At 38.1% G+C, this 16,503-nt stretch overlaps 1 protein-coding gene across 2 annotated transcripts in view; it reads left to right on the forward strand.

Moving 5' to 3' along the window:
- LOC127438115 (C3 and PZP-like alpha-2-macroglobulin domain-containing protein 8) overlaps positions 1–16,503 on the forward strand; it is a 78,414-nt gene that overhangs the window by 23,485 nt on the left and 38,426 nt on the right. For both annotated transcript variants that reach the window (XM_051693394.1, XM_051693393.1), the window contains exons 21-27: positions 6,547–6,700; positions 7,617–7,756; positions 9,274–9,325; positions 9,444–9,742; positions 13,586–13,811; positions 13,980–14,156; positions 14,291–14,372. In XM_051693394.1, coding sequence (XP_051549354.1) covers positions 6,547–6,700; positions 7,617–7,756; positions 9,274–9,325; positions 9,444–9,742; positions 13,586–13,811; positions 13,980–14,156; positions 14,291–14,372 — 1,130 coding nt within the window. The remainder of the gene's footprint in view (positions 1–6,546; positions 6,701–7,616; positions 7,757–9,273; positions 9,326–9,443; positions 9,743–13,585; positions 13,812–13,979; positions 14,157–14,290; positions 14,373–16,503) is intronic.

Raw genomic sequence — 16,503 nt, forward strand, 5'->3', positions numbered from 1 at the left:
GCACTTCAATGGGGAGAGACTGTAATAGGTAGTTAAATTTTGGAATACAATTCATTTTTATAACATTTTTATAACCTTCCCAATCATAGATAAATGTAATGAAGCTGAAACTGAATAAATCACTTAAATTTTCTGGGAATAAAATACCCAAATACTTAATGCCCTGTTTAGGCCACTGAAAGGCACCCAGCTGAAAAGCCGTTACCGGGCAGAATGCTGTCAGAGCCAGAGCTTTGGATTTAGACCAATTAACCCTGTATCCTGAAAATTTAGAGAAGGAATTGATCATTCTGTGGAGGCAAGGCATAGATCTAGTGGGGTTGGGGACGAATAATAAAATATCATCTAAGTAAAGCAAAAGCTTATGCGCCACACCTCCCTCCATCACCACTGGAAAATCATCCTCCTTTCTTATCACGGCTGCTAATGGTTCCAGAGCAAGACAGAACAATAATGGGGGAAAGAGGGCAACCCTGCCGGGTGCCCCTATCCAGAGTAAAATAGTCTGAAATTAATCCATTCGTTTGTACCACTGCTACAGGGTGTCTATAAAGTAACTTAATCCAACCAATAAATGTACTCCCGAACCCATACATTTCCAAAATCTTAAAAAGATAATCCCATTCTACCATCCTTTTCGGCATCAAGTGAGATGGCAGCGACCGGAGTCTGATCATTCGCTACTGACCACATGATATTGATGAAACGCCTAATGTTGCAAGAAGAGCTACAGCCCCGAATAAACATCACTTGATCTATATGTATAAGAGATGTCATAACTTTACTTAATCGGTTAGCCAAAATATTTGACAAAATTTTTACATCTAGCTGGATCAGGGAAATTGGACAGTAACTCTTACACTCGCTTGGATCTTTGTCTTTTTTAAGAATCAGACTGATCCAGGCTTGTGTCATGGTTGGTGGAAGCTTTCCATTCTTTAATGATTCCGTATAAACTTCTTGTAAAATTGGAGGCAATTCTGTAGCATAAGATCTAAAAAATTCAGCGGCAAAACCATCTGGCCCCGGACCCTTGCCTGTGGTAAGGCCTTAATTACCTCGTCAAGCTCCTCCAAGGTTATTTCAGAATCAAGAGAATTTTTTTGCTCAGTCGTCAATTTAGGGAGTTCTAATGGTTCCACAAAATTTCTAATATCTTCATCAGTAGACGAAGACGTGGAACTATAGAGATCAAGATAGAACTCTTTAAAAGCATTATTAATATCAATGGCAGAGGTAAAAATTTCACCACCAGCAGATTTCACTGAGGGAATGGTAGAAAAAGACTCTCTCTGCTTTATGTATCTAGCCAAAAGCTTCCCTGCTTTTTCACCTGACTTAAAGTATGACTGTCTTGCCCTGAATAACCAAAATTCCACCTTCCGTGATAAAATAGTATTATATCTGTATTTCAAACGAGTCAATTCTCTGAGGCCATCAGACAACATTCGGTGCTTCAGCTCTGCCTCTGCACTTTTAATATTCCCTTCCAACTCCATGAGTTCACGTGCTTTGGATTTTTTGGTGAATGAGGCACACTGTATGATCCGGCCCCTAAGAACTGCCTTAAGTGCCTCCCAAGCCATGCCCACAGGGGATACTGAGGACCAGTTGATCTCCATATAAACATTGGTTTCAGTCTTTAACATTTGTTGGAAATCAGGATTTTGCAAAAGGGATACATTAAAGCGCCAACTATATGATCTCTTTTTCTCCGTATGTGGCAACACCTCTAAACTCACCAGGGTGTGATCTGAGACTAAGATGTTTCCAGTTGAGCAATCAACAACAGACGAAATGAGGGACTTAAATATATTTAAAAAAAATCTATTCTAGAATAAATCTTATGGACTGATGAAAAAAATGTATAGTCTCTACCAGATGGGTTCAAAAGTCGCCAAATATCGGCAAGACCAAGATATTTACACATCCTGAGAAGCGTCAATGTTGCTATAGGGGGCTTGCACACTTTTGCTTCACTATGATCAAGGACTGAATCCATCAAAAGATTAAAGTCTCCTCCCAATATTATATCATGAGGGGTGCCAGCAGCTTGCAACTTCCCTTCAAGTTCTATAAAAAAGCCCTGATCATCAGCGTTAGGTGCGTAAATATTAGCCAAAATAAGACTTAGCCCCTGAATTTCTGCTAAAACAATAATGACTCTTTCTAATTTATCTTTAATCTGTTTGAGACATTTCAATTGTAAATGTTTATTTATCAGTATAATGACTCCCCTACTCTTACTTGAGCCAGCACTAAAGAAAACATGTCCACCCCATATCTTCCCAAATTTTTCAGCTTCCTGCTGGGAAAGATGCATTTCTTGAAGAAACACTATATCATATTTCTTACGCTTTAAAAAAGAAATAACTTTCCTTCTTTTTATGGGGTGCCCCAACCCATTCACATTCCATGTGGAGAGAGACAATCCACTCATATTAACATTTGACATATTGGTATAATAGAAAAAATAAATTGTGTGTCAAAAACAAGATTATACAGACCACATTCCCCATTACGGCAACAATCAAACCCCGAACTCCCCCCTGAACCAAACAAACAGAAAAAGGAAAAACATGCACATTAACCCTGCGCACGACAGTGCCAACCGGCGCCAATCCCTCTAAACTCAAAAGGTCCACGTACGCATACGAGAGCCCCTGCGACAACTTTGCCATCGGATTGCTCAAGTCCGGTGCTTCTGCACAAATTTTGTAAGGCAAAATTACATAACAGAAAATACTTTGTAAAACAGACCCCAGCCAATAGGCAGAATAAACACAAAGAACATATAGATTCATTCACAGAACTGACTCGAAGGTGTGTTCCTCCACAAAACAAATTCCAGCTGATATAAAGCCGTTCAGTTTCCTCGGACAGACAGACAAGTGTTCAGTGAGCCAGTTGTTATGAATTCGGCAGATGACATAATCATTCTAATGTCCCTTAAAAATATTCCACAAAAACAAACTCCAGCCAACAGGAGGCATAAGCCCAAAGAATGAACAGATTCAACTACAACTGTCCCGAAGGAGTGTTATTCAACAAAACAAGCTCCAGCCGCTAGGCGGAACCAGCACAAAAAAACAGAACAGGCGCCCCGGTTTCTCGAATGGTCAAGTGCATATTGAGCGAGTCAAATTCGCTCGGAGGCTGCATAAAAAAAATATGCCATGACTTATTCAGTCCGTCAACTTTATAAAAGACATCCTTGTGTAGACATGAAGATATTTTGCAGTCGTTCTTAGTATCCATTCTCAATATGGCCGGGAATTTCAGTGTAAAAGTGATCTTCCGTCCATGCAAAAGTTTCTCGAAGGAGTCATTCCACAAAACAAACTCCATCCGCTAGACGGAGTCAGTGCAAAAAGAAACAAAAATGGCACCCAGCTTCCTCAGACAGCCAGAGTAAGTACAGCGAGTTAATCCACTCTGGAGCTACATGAAAAACCCCAAATGGCTTACTCACCCATTGTTTTTATAAAAGAGAGTGCTTGCTTTGGACACGTAAATACCCTGCGACCATCCTTTGTTTCTATTCTCAGTCTGGCCGGAAACAACAGTGCAAAAGCGATCTTCCATTGATGTAAGAGTTTCTTACATTCCTTGAACCAATCGCGTTTCTCTCGTCGAATTCGCAAAGTCCAGGAACAAGAAAATTTTGCTTTTCTTTGCTCCTCGCCTCGCGTAACACAAGATCTTTATCGGATGATCTCAGAAATTTGGCCAGAATTGATTGAATTGACCCGGGGCCTGTCTCCCTCAGCAGATCTGCGAGCAGGGACTCTGTGAGCTCGCTCGATTTCCAGTTTATGGCCTGTTATGTAGAGCAGACTTGGGAAGAGCTCGTCCAGGAATTTCACCATATCTCTGCCCTCTTCATGCTCAGGAATTCCAACAATTCAAATATTGTTCCTTCGATTCCTATTTTCGAGATCTTCCAATTTTTCCAAAATGGATTCCAAATCTGTTTTTGACGTGGGCGGATTAATGGATAATTCCCTTTCCGATGACTCAAGATAATCGATCTGTCTTTCAACTTCTGCCACTCTTGTGACCAACTCAGAGAATTTTGTTTCCATCGACGTAATCGAGCGACGTATTACAGCGAGATCCTCCAAGTCAGCAACAACCTTCGTCAGCATCAGTGAGATGTTGGACAGTTGACGCTGGATTTCATCTCCCGACGTGCCGTCCAAATCGAGTCCCCGGCTTGCAGGCCCACCAGATGTTTAAGCTAGTGCACATAAGTGTCTTTTAATGTCTCCAGAGTCTGAGGATTTTGACTTCTTTGCCATGTTTACCTCAAAGAGCAAATATGTAACTAGGGTGTATCAAATCTCACCGAATTAAACATGAAAATAATTAAAAAACTAGCAAAGTGCACAGAGCCAGTCGCTCACAAGTCTGCTCCTCGCATGGCGTCACGTGACCCCCTCTGTCTATCGTATTCTTAAACATACCACGAAAACACATGCACGTTTGCTATCACTGTTTGACATTTCACCAGTTTCCATTAGATGGAGAAAGTAAATACCGTGTGAACGTTTCTGTGACTGTACAAAGTGCATACAATTTGAATGAGGAAAGCATTGAGGCATTATATGATTGGTTGTCTTTTGTTAAACAACTTTCCTGATCTGGAGCAGGGTTTCATAACCCAGGTTAAAAGTGGTGCTAACCACCTTTCAAAATTACAAGTGTGAAACATTGCTTTACCCGGGGTTAAAAGTGGGGTTTAAAAAGACCATAACCTGGGGTTAAGCGCAGTGTGAAAAGCCCTAAAATCAAGTTTAGCATTATTTCTGCTCTTAAAGGGATTGTTCACCCAAAAATGAATATTCTCATCATTTACTCAACTTCATGTCACAAAAGGAGATTTTAGGCAGCATCAGACACCATTCACTTTCATTGTATGGAGAAAAAAATTATTAAAGTAAATGACAAAATCAGAGGTTGACTGATAGTGGATTTTGCCAATTCCAATAACTAAAGTGTTAGAAAAGGCTGACAACAGATTAATCAGCCGATAGTTTTTAAAATTGATTTATAGAATGATTTATAAAAATGAGTTCGACTGATAATGGCTTTTTGCCGAAACCAATAACTAAAGGCGTGGTCTCGCATACCTTTGCACAGCAAAATTCCGTAGACGAAATACAGTTATTTCAATGGGAATCTGCGCAATCGTGAATTTCGCGTGATGGACTTCCGGTGGTGAAGAATTTCCCCTCGCGGATTTTGTGTGGAGAAAGTTTGGTGAACTTTGCGGCGAACTTTTGCTGCATTGACCAATAGGAAGTTGCTTGGTTTGGCAGTGACCTCTGAGTGGGCGGTACTTCGTACACAGCTAAACTGAGTATACACAATGGACAAGGAGATCATTTTAGCGGCAAGGTTTTTTTGTTTTTTCAACTTCACTCTGGCAGAGTACGAAGTGCAGCATTAAAAAGAGACTGCTTGGCAGTTATTTTCGGCTGAATTCACACGCGGTCAACATCCACCCACGCCATCTTTGCCCGCAGAATTTCGTTGTGCAAAGGGTATGTGTGACTGCGTCTTAAGGTGGTGGAAAAGCTGATTAATCGGCCGATAGTTTTTAAAATGGATCTATAGAATGATTTTTAAAAATTGTCTTAGTCTTTCCTTACTATGATGGGCAGAGAAACAGAGGTGACAAGAGTCCAAAATAAGTCAAATCCCAATAATAATGAAAAAAAAAACAAGATTTGGTGCACAATGCGGGACTTTTAATTATAAACAAGCCCGAAACACACCAGGGACTCTTATTTTGAAATGAGGTAGACTTAGCTCCATTGCAATGCTCTATACTTAAGTATTAGCCAAATTAAGCTTTTAATAACCTATATATTCACCAGATGACAGGATATGTATTTGGAGACATGATATGTGCGCTGATGGTGCATGTTTCCATATATTCACGTTTTTTTAATGCATGCCCTCGCTTTAATTTAGATACTTGTTTATGTAATAAAAATAACAAAATATGCATTGAAGTGAGGATAAATATATGGATGAATATTGTCAATGATGAAAGATTAAGAAAACTATCTGCAACTATCGGCATGATTTTTACCAATAACCGATAGTGCCAAATAGCAACTATCCGCACCAATTAATCGGTAAAACCGATATATCGGTCTAACTCGAGACAGAATTAAAATGTTTGTGTGAACTCTCCCTTTAATGCAGATACTTGTGTGACTTTGATACACTGATACACTCATGGTTGCTGTGAATTTCAACCCATATCATGTTAACTCTAAAATATTATTTAGTGTCTTGACTTGAGATATGTGCAGAGAAAGGATTTGTACTAGTTTTGGGCTTTGGGGTTTGAAATCAAATCCTTCAGGAATGATGGGAGGCCATGAGGTACGCAGCATAGAAAATGTGCAATACACCTCCGAAATTTCCCCAAATCTTTTAAAAGCCCTTGGGAATTCATGCTATATAAGTGTGTATGCAGAGAACATGTTTGTGCTCTATGGCAACTCCAATTTGTACAATCATTTTCTCTAGGTCCATGTGAAAGTTTCAGTGTCCAAAGGGATCAAGTTTGTGGGTCATCCAGGGAAACATCATCTTACCCGGAAAAAGTGTGTGGCGCCTGGAGAGGCAACGCCCACTTTTATCGTGCTGCTCTTTTCTGAATTGGTGGCTGCCAACATCACAGGTTTGTCTATTAAAAAAATTTAACAACGTTGCGTTTGTTGTGGAACTTTGTACCTCACTGTATGTATTTAGTCGCCATTACATTCCTGATCCATGACTTAAAGGAATCCTATTTAGCATGCAAGTCGGTAAACGGAGGGTCATTTCAGCTTTAGTGGAGCACATTTGCCAAGATAAACCCCTGTCATTGACTTATGTAATGACCTGTGCTGGACAGCTACGTTCTTTTGGGTTATCAGACCATTTTTGTTGAAAAGTACATGAGGGCATTAGTGGGAGGGACAGTGGGGGTCTTTTCCATGGCATGTCAATGAATTTGCAGGTCAGTGCTGATCAATGGGACCCCCTTGGCTTTTGCCTAGTCCCTCCAGCTCCAAGTCCTTCCTTCTCACTACACGCATACAAAAGGACTTTGCTGGCAAGCAGCCATCCCTCTACAGAGCCATGTGTGTATCCTATTCGGCCATCATGGTCTCAGAAGACATTACGTGTTTTGTTAAAAAAGAAAGCATTCTGCCAAGTCTCCCATGTTTGCATTTTTCATTTGTATATTCATATGAAGTTTAGGACTTCAACTTGAGATACACAGGCAATTCATCTGATCAATATTTTTTTAACCAATATTCACACTTTTCACGGTTTCAAATATCGGTTTTACAGATAAATTGCATTTAGCCTCATAAAGCAGGCTGGTTAGTGATAAATGATTTGATTATTTTGTCAAAAAAAAAAAAAAAAAGAACAGTAGTTAAAAATCTGTTAGGCATATCGGTTATGGGACATTTAAATGAAAATAATTGTATCTGTATTGGTGCGTATAAAAGCAATATTGGTCGATCTCTATTCCAAACTGCTACTTTTTCCTCTGATATCATTGAGATCTGCTCTGTCATTTCCCACATTTTTTTCCATGGCAGCTCGTGCCGTTGCCTACAGCGAGCTAAGTTGTTGCTCTGATGGGATGCAGTCAAGCAAAGCAGGCAGAGTGACCGATGAAAAGGAGGACAGGAGAAACCTCGTGGGCATGGACTATGTGGGCAGGAGCGTGCTGGTAGAGGTGGGGACCCTGGATCTCATGTGTTTTATTCACTAATAATTTGCATAAAATTGTTCTTCTGTGTGCAAAATTTCAGATGGATTCACAATATATGCCCATAATGCCTTCCACACAATCTCACTTTTACAGCCATTCGCACATCAATGAGGAAAATGCGTCGTTACAGATGTGACAGTTGTAAAAGCGCCACTTACCTATACATGATGAGGTAAAACCATCCAAAACGCTTTGAAACTAGCAAAGTTTCACATTTGTATAGTATCTATTAAGGCTGCACGATTAATTAAGACTGAAATCACAATATGGTCTTGCGTTATTACTAAACATTGAAAGCTTAAAAATAGACTACATTCAGCGATTCAGTCAGCATTTCAGTCAGCATTATGTAAGCAAGCGGCACCCTCTAGCGGTCTGGATGGCAATCTATTATACCACAGTAGAACTTAAAAGGGTGTTTTGTTCCTTTGGAGACTTTTTATTTTTCCATGATGTGGTTGACATTCCCGTTGAATTGCCCTACATATGCATACTATGAATTTGTGATGTTCTATTATATACAGTACAGACATGTAAAATGTGAGCTCTGTTGTTTTGAACTGCAAAAACAGAAGTCCAAATATGTTTTAGAAGACAAAATAATATATATATTTTTTCAGATACTCTTATTTTTCTTTTTATCTTCTATTTATCTTTCATTGTGGCTGTCTTTAAAATTTTGGCCTGTCATGTGTTCAACAGATCCAATCCATGTTCAATGGAAATTATTAATTTTTAGAGCAATAAAAAGTGTAACTCTTTGTACATTTTTAAAACATAATTTCTGAAGAAAACAGTGATCTGATGGCAAAATATCGGTATTGATATCGTATCAGCCAATAGTTTTTGTTAAAATCAGTATCCAAATTCGTAAGCATTTCAGCTAAAGAAGTGTATAAGTCCACCAGGAGTCTGTGATTTTTTCCATATGGGTGGTTTGAGTTGGTTCAAAATGTTGTCCTAAATGTAGAAAAAAAATGTATGTTCGTTACAGCTAGGCATCTCCAACTGCCTCACAATACGATATGTATCGCGATACATATGACACAATTCAATAAATTCGCTATGCATTAGATGTCATGATTGGATTGCAATTTAAACTGTGGAAAACACTTGTGAGAGAACCAGCATGACAGCAAGAGAAAAAGCAAATTGCCCTCATGCCTCATAGAAGCAACGCTGAACACTAAGAAATGCTTGTCTCAGAGTTTGCACTGATTTTAACCTGCTTTTTCATTATTAAATTGTTGGACATAATATGAATGCACAAATAGATTCATAAAATTATTGATACAGGGATCTAAAGTATCCATGCCTTTATAAGAAAAAGTATCGCTAAAGTGCTTGAAGACGTTTGCACACAGGTTTTACATATAAATCTGCACATACAATTGGCTCGTGAATGGGACTCATTGGCACTGTGTTGTGTTGCGAAAATGTTTTAGTTACTAATATCCCCCTCTTCTTGCTTTTTTTCATAGCCTGAAGGTTTACCTAGAGAGTACACATACAGTGTCTTCTTTTGCCCAAACGGTAAGCAAGTCTTTCCTGTTCTTCATCAATTCTCAAACACACATTTGCTAGGTTGCCCTCTGAATTCAAATGTAAATTGAAAGTTATTCTCCAATATTTCTCCTCCGGCGATTGACAGAACGAATCCACATCTCCACACCCAACAAATACGAGTATCAATACGTGAAGAAGCCGGCCAAAGTCACACATGCACAAGTGGCCATCAAAAGCCATAATGATGCCCACATTGCCCTCTCACCCACTGCTCACGACAGCTCTGAAATGGTGGAGATTGTACTGGGTGGTCGGCAAAACTTGCGCTCATGGATTTCGCGGGGTAAGATGGGTGAGCCTGTCGCCAGCACCCCGACACCAGGCATCTTGTCCTGGGATGAGTTCAGAAGCTTTTGGATCAGCTGGAGAGAAGGGGGAGTGCAGGTAAGATAGATTTGAGAAAATTGGGAGATATAGTTTTGGATAGCTAAAACATAAGCTATGTTGCGGTCCAAGTTGTGAATTTAATTTATGTGAAAAATCGTAAAATTGCAAAAACAATTTGCGGATAAAGCAGCGTTGATGTGCTTTAGAGAACAAAAGTAGTCTCTTCTGGTGAGCAAAATTGTCATAATTTTTATATGCAAATTTTGGAAACTTTATTTGCAACCTGGTTTTTCCATCCAGCATTTTTTATACAATATCACAAAATTAGCATAAAAATATGTGGATGGAAAGCCAGCTATGGTTAACTACTTTTTAGGATGTAATGGATGTAGTATGGCTGATTGGTTGAAATGTCATAAGTGGATGAATAGATTTGTGGATGTACAGATTTACTTTGTAATAAAATACTGGCTTTTTATTTTTTATTATTAAAAATGTGGAAAATGGTGGTTTTGAGAAGGTCATGATTATGTTTTGTTTTTTTGTACCAACCACATGTGAGGTACAATTAAAGGCCTATTCATACCAAGACCAGATTTTCAGCATGAAAACATACATACGATTATAAAATGAAATGGTGTATCTCTATGAACCCCTTTACAAGAATCTTAAAAATAATGCCGCAGTGATGCATTTTATTTCAGAGGCTATGTTGATTTAAAAAAAAAAATACTGTATCTAAAAAAATACTAGCATGTAATTGCTTGGATACTGAAAAATTCATTTAAGTATCCAAATGTTTTTCAGAGAATTATTTAACTTTTTTATTAGCTTTTGGTGCAAAAAATAAAATAAATAAATAATTTGTTTGCAAATATTTTATACTTTCACGTTGTTTAGTCGAACTTGGTGTAAACTGGACTGAAGGCAAGTTGCTTTTGGTTACCTGAGTGTTGGGTGCTATTATATTTGGCATCCGTTGCACCATTCTAGAAAAAGACTTTACTGGCGCCTGGACGGAAAGGAGTTTTTCTGTGTTTGGGTGTGTGTTGGAATGTCCCAGTGTTTGGTCCTGGCAACAGGGTTCAGTTGTTAATGATATACAAGTGAGGTGGTCATACTGTACCAGTTGATTTTATTGCAAAGTCCTTGTGATCTGTGACCATTGCCTTGCTCTCACTGGCACTGAACTGTTGGATCCAACACTGAAACTACTCTGCTTAAAGTAGGGAGCAAAAGTATAGTAATGGTACACTTAGTCACATATAGCTGGGGTCAGATTTGTTATGATAGTGACCTATTTTCATTGTAGGATGATGAACCATGTTCCATTTTACATGCCCTAAGATTTAATGACTGATGCTTGTCAATACCAATGAGAGTTTATGGAAGATTCTAAAATGGGTCTGTGTAGGTAATGTGGATATCTTTTGCCAAGACTTGGCAATTTAGTTTTATGAGCCCCTTGCACTTGTAAGATTAAGCATTCATTAAACTGCTTTTTGAATAGAACTTAATTAGTTCCCATAGTATTGTTATTAAATTAAAGTTTAGTCATACTTGATTAGTTTTCTCAATGAGAGCATTCTGGGGATGAGTAATTATTATTAGGAATGTACCAATGTATCGGATGCCAGTATTTATCGGCCAGTTATTGTTCAAATTTAAACCATTGGCAAATTGGTTTTAAGCATGAAAATGCAGATATGGAAAACTGATGGTTTATAAATAAAAAATTATCATCACACTTTATAAAAAGTCTGTGAATTCAAATGCACAATCCAGAAATAACGATAGCCACAGAGTGTAGTAGTGTTGGCACTCCTAAGAACATGTAATATTTAATTTTTAATCATTCTCTTTATCACATTAATGAGGAAAAAAAACATCATTACAGACGTGACAGTTGTGAAAGCAGCACTTACCTATACATGATGAGGTAAAACCATTCAAAACACTTTGAAACCAGCCAAATTTGACAATGGTATGGTATCCATTAAGGCTGCACGATTGATTGAATTAAGATTGAAATCGCAATATGGTCTTGCGCGATTAATAAACCTTGAAAGCTTAAAAAATAGACTGCATTCAGCGATTCAGTCATTGCTTTAGTCAGCACTTCAGACAGCATTGTGTAAGAAAGCGGTCCCCTCTAGCAGTGTGTATGGTATTTTCCATTATCTATTATAACATAATAGAACTTATATGGGTGTTTCGTTACTTCAGTAACTTCTTATTTTTCCATGATGTGGTTGACATTTCTGTGGAACTGCCCAACATATGCATAATATGAATTTGTGATGTTCTATCATATACAGTGCAAACATGTAAAATATGAGTTCTGTTTTGAACTGCAAAAACAGAAGTGCAAAAAATGTTCATAAGTACAAAATAATCTTTTTTTCAGATACTATTTTTGACTTTTTATCTTCTATTTATCTTTCATTGTGCCTTTGTTTAAAATTTTGGCCTGTCATGTGTTCAACAGATCCAATCCATGTTCAATGGAAATTATTTATAGAACAATAAAAAGCTTTTGTACCTCTTTGTAAATTTGTAAAACATAATTTCTGAGCAAAACAGTGATCTTATGACAAAATGAGGTAAGTGGCAAAATAACGGTATCCGTATCGGCCAGTAGTTTTTCTTGTTAAAATCTGTATCTTATCTGCAAAACATTTTCATATCGGTGCATTTCTATTTACTATATATATATATATATATATACAAATTATTTATGGTAACAGTATATATATATTATAATTAAGTTTCTATTTGAAATTCAATAAAAAATGGTTTATTAATACTTAGAAACCAAAAATCCAAAACACATCCGAATGATTTCCATCAACAATTTCTGGACATAAGAGCAGTATACCCACAACATATCCCAATATACACAGATGGATCTAAATCTGGAAATAAAGTGGCAGCAGCTTTTGCAACAAATCAACTGTGTCAGGGTATCCGCATCCTGACCAAAGTTCAGTTTTCACTGCAGAGGCAAACGCTCTACTACTGGCACTGAAGTTTATTGAGACTGCTCCACAATATTTTTTTTATTTTTTTAATAATAACAGATTCAAAATCATGTCTTGAAGCATTGGAAGCTTCTAAAACTGATCACCCAACAATCGTGAAGATTTTAATCAAACTGTCATCTCTTGAAGCAAAGAGTTTTAATATTATTTTCTGCTGGGTACCTGGACACTCATGAATCTCCGGTAATGAGCAAGCAGACAGAGTTGCCAGAGAAGCACTATCTGCTGAACCAGTAAAATTCCTTATAACTTCCACAGATCTGAAACCAACTCTGAATGAATATATCAAAAACAAATGGCAGTCGGAGTGGGATCAATGTTTTAACAACAAATTACGAGAAATAAATCTTGTTGTTGGAACAAGTTATGTGTTCCCTTTTAATAATTGCTGGGATCAAGTCATTTATTCACGATGCTGGATAGGACATACAAGACTCACACACCAATTTTTAATATCAGGAGAAAATTCACTAAAGTGCTCATCTTGTCAGAACCCACTATCCATTAAACATATTTTACTGGACTGTCATACCTCTACACATCTGAGGAACCTGTATTATTCAGTTGATTCTTTTGAAAAGGTTTTTAATCAAGTGAATCCAAATTTAGTTTTAAGGTTTTTAGGAAAAATGAATCTTAAACACCTCATTTAACTTATTTAACTATTTTAAATAACTAAACCTGGTTCCCGCCATGAATATAGCCATAGAAGCTGGCATGGCGTAAAAAATGAAACAAACAAACATTAATACAAATAATTACAGGTAAAAACAGTATAGCAAAATCTTTACCTGGGACAATTATTCATACGCTCCAATTAGTATCAAGTTTTATGATTACATAATCTTATTTGTGTTAGGTGGGGCACGGCCTGGAGCCATCCAGTGAAACCCTGATCTTGCAATGGACTGGACCACTTCCTGCTCAGGTGCAATATATTGGCTTCTCCACTGGCTGGGGCTCTGTAGGTGAGTTCAGGATCTGGCGCAAGGAAGATGCAGATGAGAACCACAATGAGGCCTTCACTCTTGGAGTTCCACACAACGTGGTACCGGGCTCAGAGAGAGCCACCGCCTCCATGATCGGTGAGGACACTTGGGAACATCTCCGTTCATAGTGTAGCCAACCAACCAAATCCCACCCCAAACTTGCGCCATTAGTTTAGACAGAAGTTGGACAATTATAGAAAGTTTACACCGTAGACTTTTAAGTTTGAATGCTATTATAAAACATGATGGCATTTTGTGTCCTAGGTGATGTTATGGGCCCCACCCTTAATAACCTCGACAAGCTCTTGCGACTCCCCTTCGGTTGTGGCGAGCAGAACATGATCCACTTTGCTCCCAACGTCTTTGTGCTCAAGTACCTCCAGAAAACCAGACAGCTTAGCCCAGAGGTTGAGGCAGAGGCCACCGACTATCTACTGCAAGGTACAAGACACAACATGCCTTCATTTTTAAATGCGTCTTCTTGATTATTAATCTCCCGAAGAATTACTTAAAAATGATTGAAGTGCACAAATGCAGTGTAAACAATGCCTTGGGTCTTCCAATGTACCTGGCAGGTTATCAGAGGCAGCTGACATACAAGAGGCAGGATGGTTCTTATAGTGCCTTTGGGGAAAGAGATTCCTCCGGAAGCATGTGGTAAGCTTTTACTGTGTGAAGTTTGTACATGCCTTGTCTGCTAAAAAGTTGGCTTTAATTACAATAGGGTAAGCAATATTTTTTTCTTAGTTTGTCCTTTATTTAACCCCTATCTCCAGTCAAAGAGAGGTGAACTTCACAAACACTAGGGCTGGGCGATACATAGAATATTAACTTCCAAAGTCCTATTACTTAATTTCTTCTGTGGAAAAAGACTGTTCAAGATTAAATTAATTTTATATGAATCATTTCAAACTGTCCATTTTAATAAATCGATTCTCAAATTACAACTATGATTCAACGATTAGTTTTCATATCTGCGTGTACGTGTCCTATCAGGGTCAATGTTGTGTAGCATTTTTTATGTATTAAATTTTAAATATTGCTGTTTATTTCTCTGTATTGTTATATTGGTTCATATGAATGAAAATTATTAACTTCTTTATTAATTTAGTGGAAAACAGTGTTATGTGCCAAGATTATATCTAACTATTTTTTATTTTACTGTTACTTTTGCTACAATGGCTGTTTGGTCCAAATGATGGTTCCTCTGTTTGGAAAAAACACCCATTACAGAGCAAATTCATAAATATCAAGATATATTGAATATTGTCAAAAAGATTAAAAATATCGAGATATATTTTTATAAGATGCACAGGGTCTCAGATGCGGAGGCAACTGGGATTCATCCTCCGCCACCCGGATTGAGGTGAATCACTACGCGACCACGAGGACTTAAAAAAGCGCACTGGGAATTGGGCATTCCAAATTGGGTGAAAAAGGGAAAAAAAAAAAAATAAATAAAAAATAAAAATAAATAAAAATATATATATCTTCCAGGGCCTGGATAGCTCAGCAAGTAAAGACTCTGGAGTCGCAAGTACGAAGCCAGGGTGTGCTGAGTGACTCCAGTCAGGTCTCCTAAGCAACCAAATTGGCCCAGTTGCTAGGGAGGGCAGTGACACATGGGGTAACCTCCTTGTGGTCGCTATAATGTGGTTCTTGCTCTTGCTGGGGCGCGTGGTTAGTTGTTCGTGGATGCCGCAGAGAATAGTGTGAAGCCTCTAGACGCGCTATGTCTCCAAGGTAACGTGCTCAACAAGCCACGTTATAAGATGCGTGGATTGATGGTCTCAGATGCAGAGGCAACTGAGATTTGTCCTCTGCCACACGGATACTACGCCACCACAAGGACTTAGAGCTCATTGGGAATTGGCCATTCCAAATTCGGGAGAAAATCAAAAAACACACATCAGATAGACGTCTGGGTGATGTAAGTGTCCTATCAGGGTTGTAGTAGGCTAAACCTTAGCTTAGAAGCACATGATGTGTGTGTTACCTAAGAATACAAAATAGAATGCACAATGGAAAAGAAAAACTTTGTCATCCCTGTATATTTGCTTAAAATTTGAAGTGATTCATTTATGCAAGTTAGACTAACTTTTAATAGAGGCATGCATTGTAAAATGCTGAACTGACTGTACCCCGGAGTCTTATTAACTAAGTACTAATAAGGTCTTTGACTCCAGTCACATATGTACATATTTATAAGTTGTTTTGGGGGATTTCTTTCCGTGGTCCAGAACAGCCATCATTAACTATGCCCTCTGTGAGGTCAACAGCCCTACCCCCACGACTGGCTATTTCTCCTTACGCTGTTGGACACAAGGGAACCTAGTTTTTTTTTTTTTTTCCCGAGTTGCATCCAGTCATTCCTGGCCAATGCATATAGCCTCTTTATTCTATATAAACCTATAAACAATTTAGGTCACAAAGCAACTGTCTTTTATTTTAAAGATTGCACATGTACACTTTTCAAACCAAACATTTCACAAAAATTAATTTGTTAGGTTTAAAATATCCAAAACAATAGCTATATTGTTCAAAATAAAGACAAACGCTTGGACACTTTCTGGTTGTTAAACATTAGTGGAACATGTCTGTCATGATATACCTGTGGTTACTCTGCTAAAACATCTGTGTGAACTTGAGGGGAACTTACTTCATGTAGTACATCCAGTAAAAATTACCCTGACACCAATTCGTTAAAAGTCATCGCAAAAATGTTCTGTTATCTAATGAAATCACATTTTTAAATGTGACTTAAATGTCCTGATGTCCTTTGTGGGGC

Source organism: Myxocyprinus asiaticus, chromosome 49 (genome assembly GCF_019703515.2).
Source record: "Myxocyprinus asiaticus isolate MX2 ecotype Aquarium Trade chromosome 49, UBuf_Myxa_2, whole genome shotgun sequence".
In the NCBI taxonomy this organism is placed as follows: domain Eukaryota; kingdom Metazoa; phylum Chordata; class Actinopteri; order Cypriniformes; family Catostomidae; genus Myxocyprinus; species Myxocyprinus asiaticus.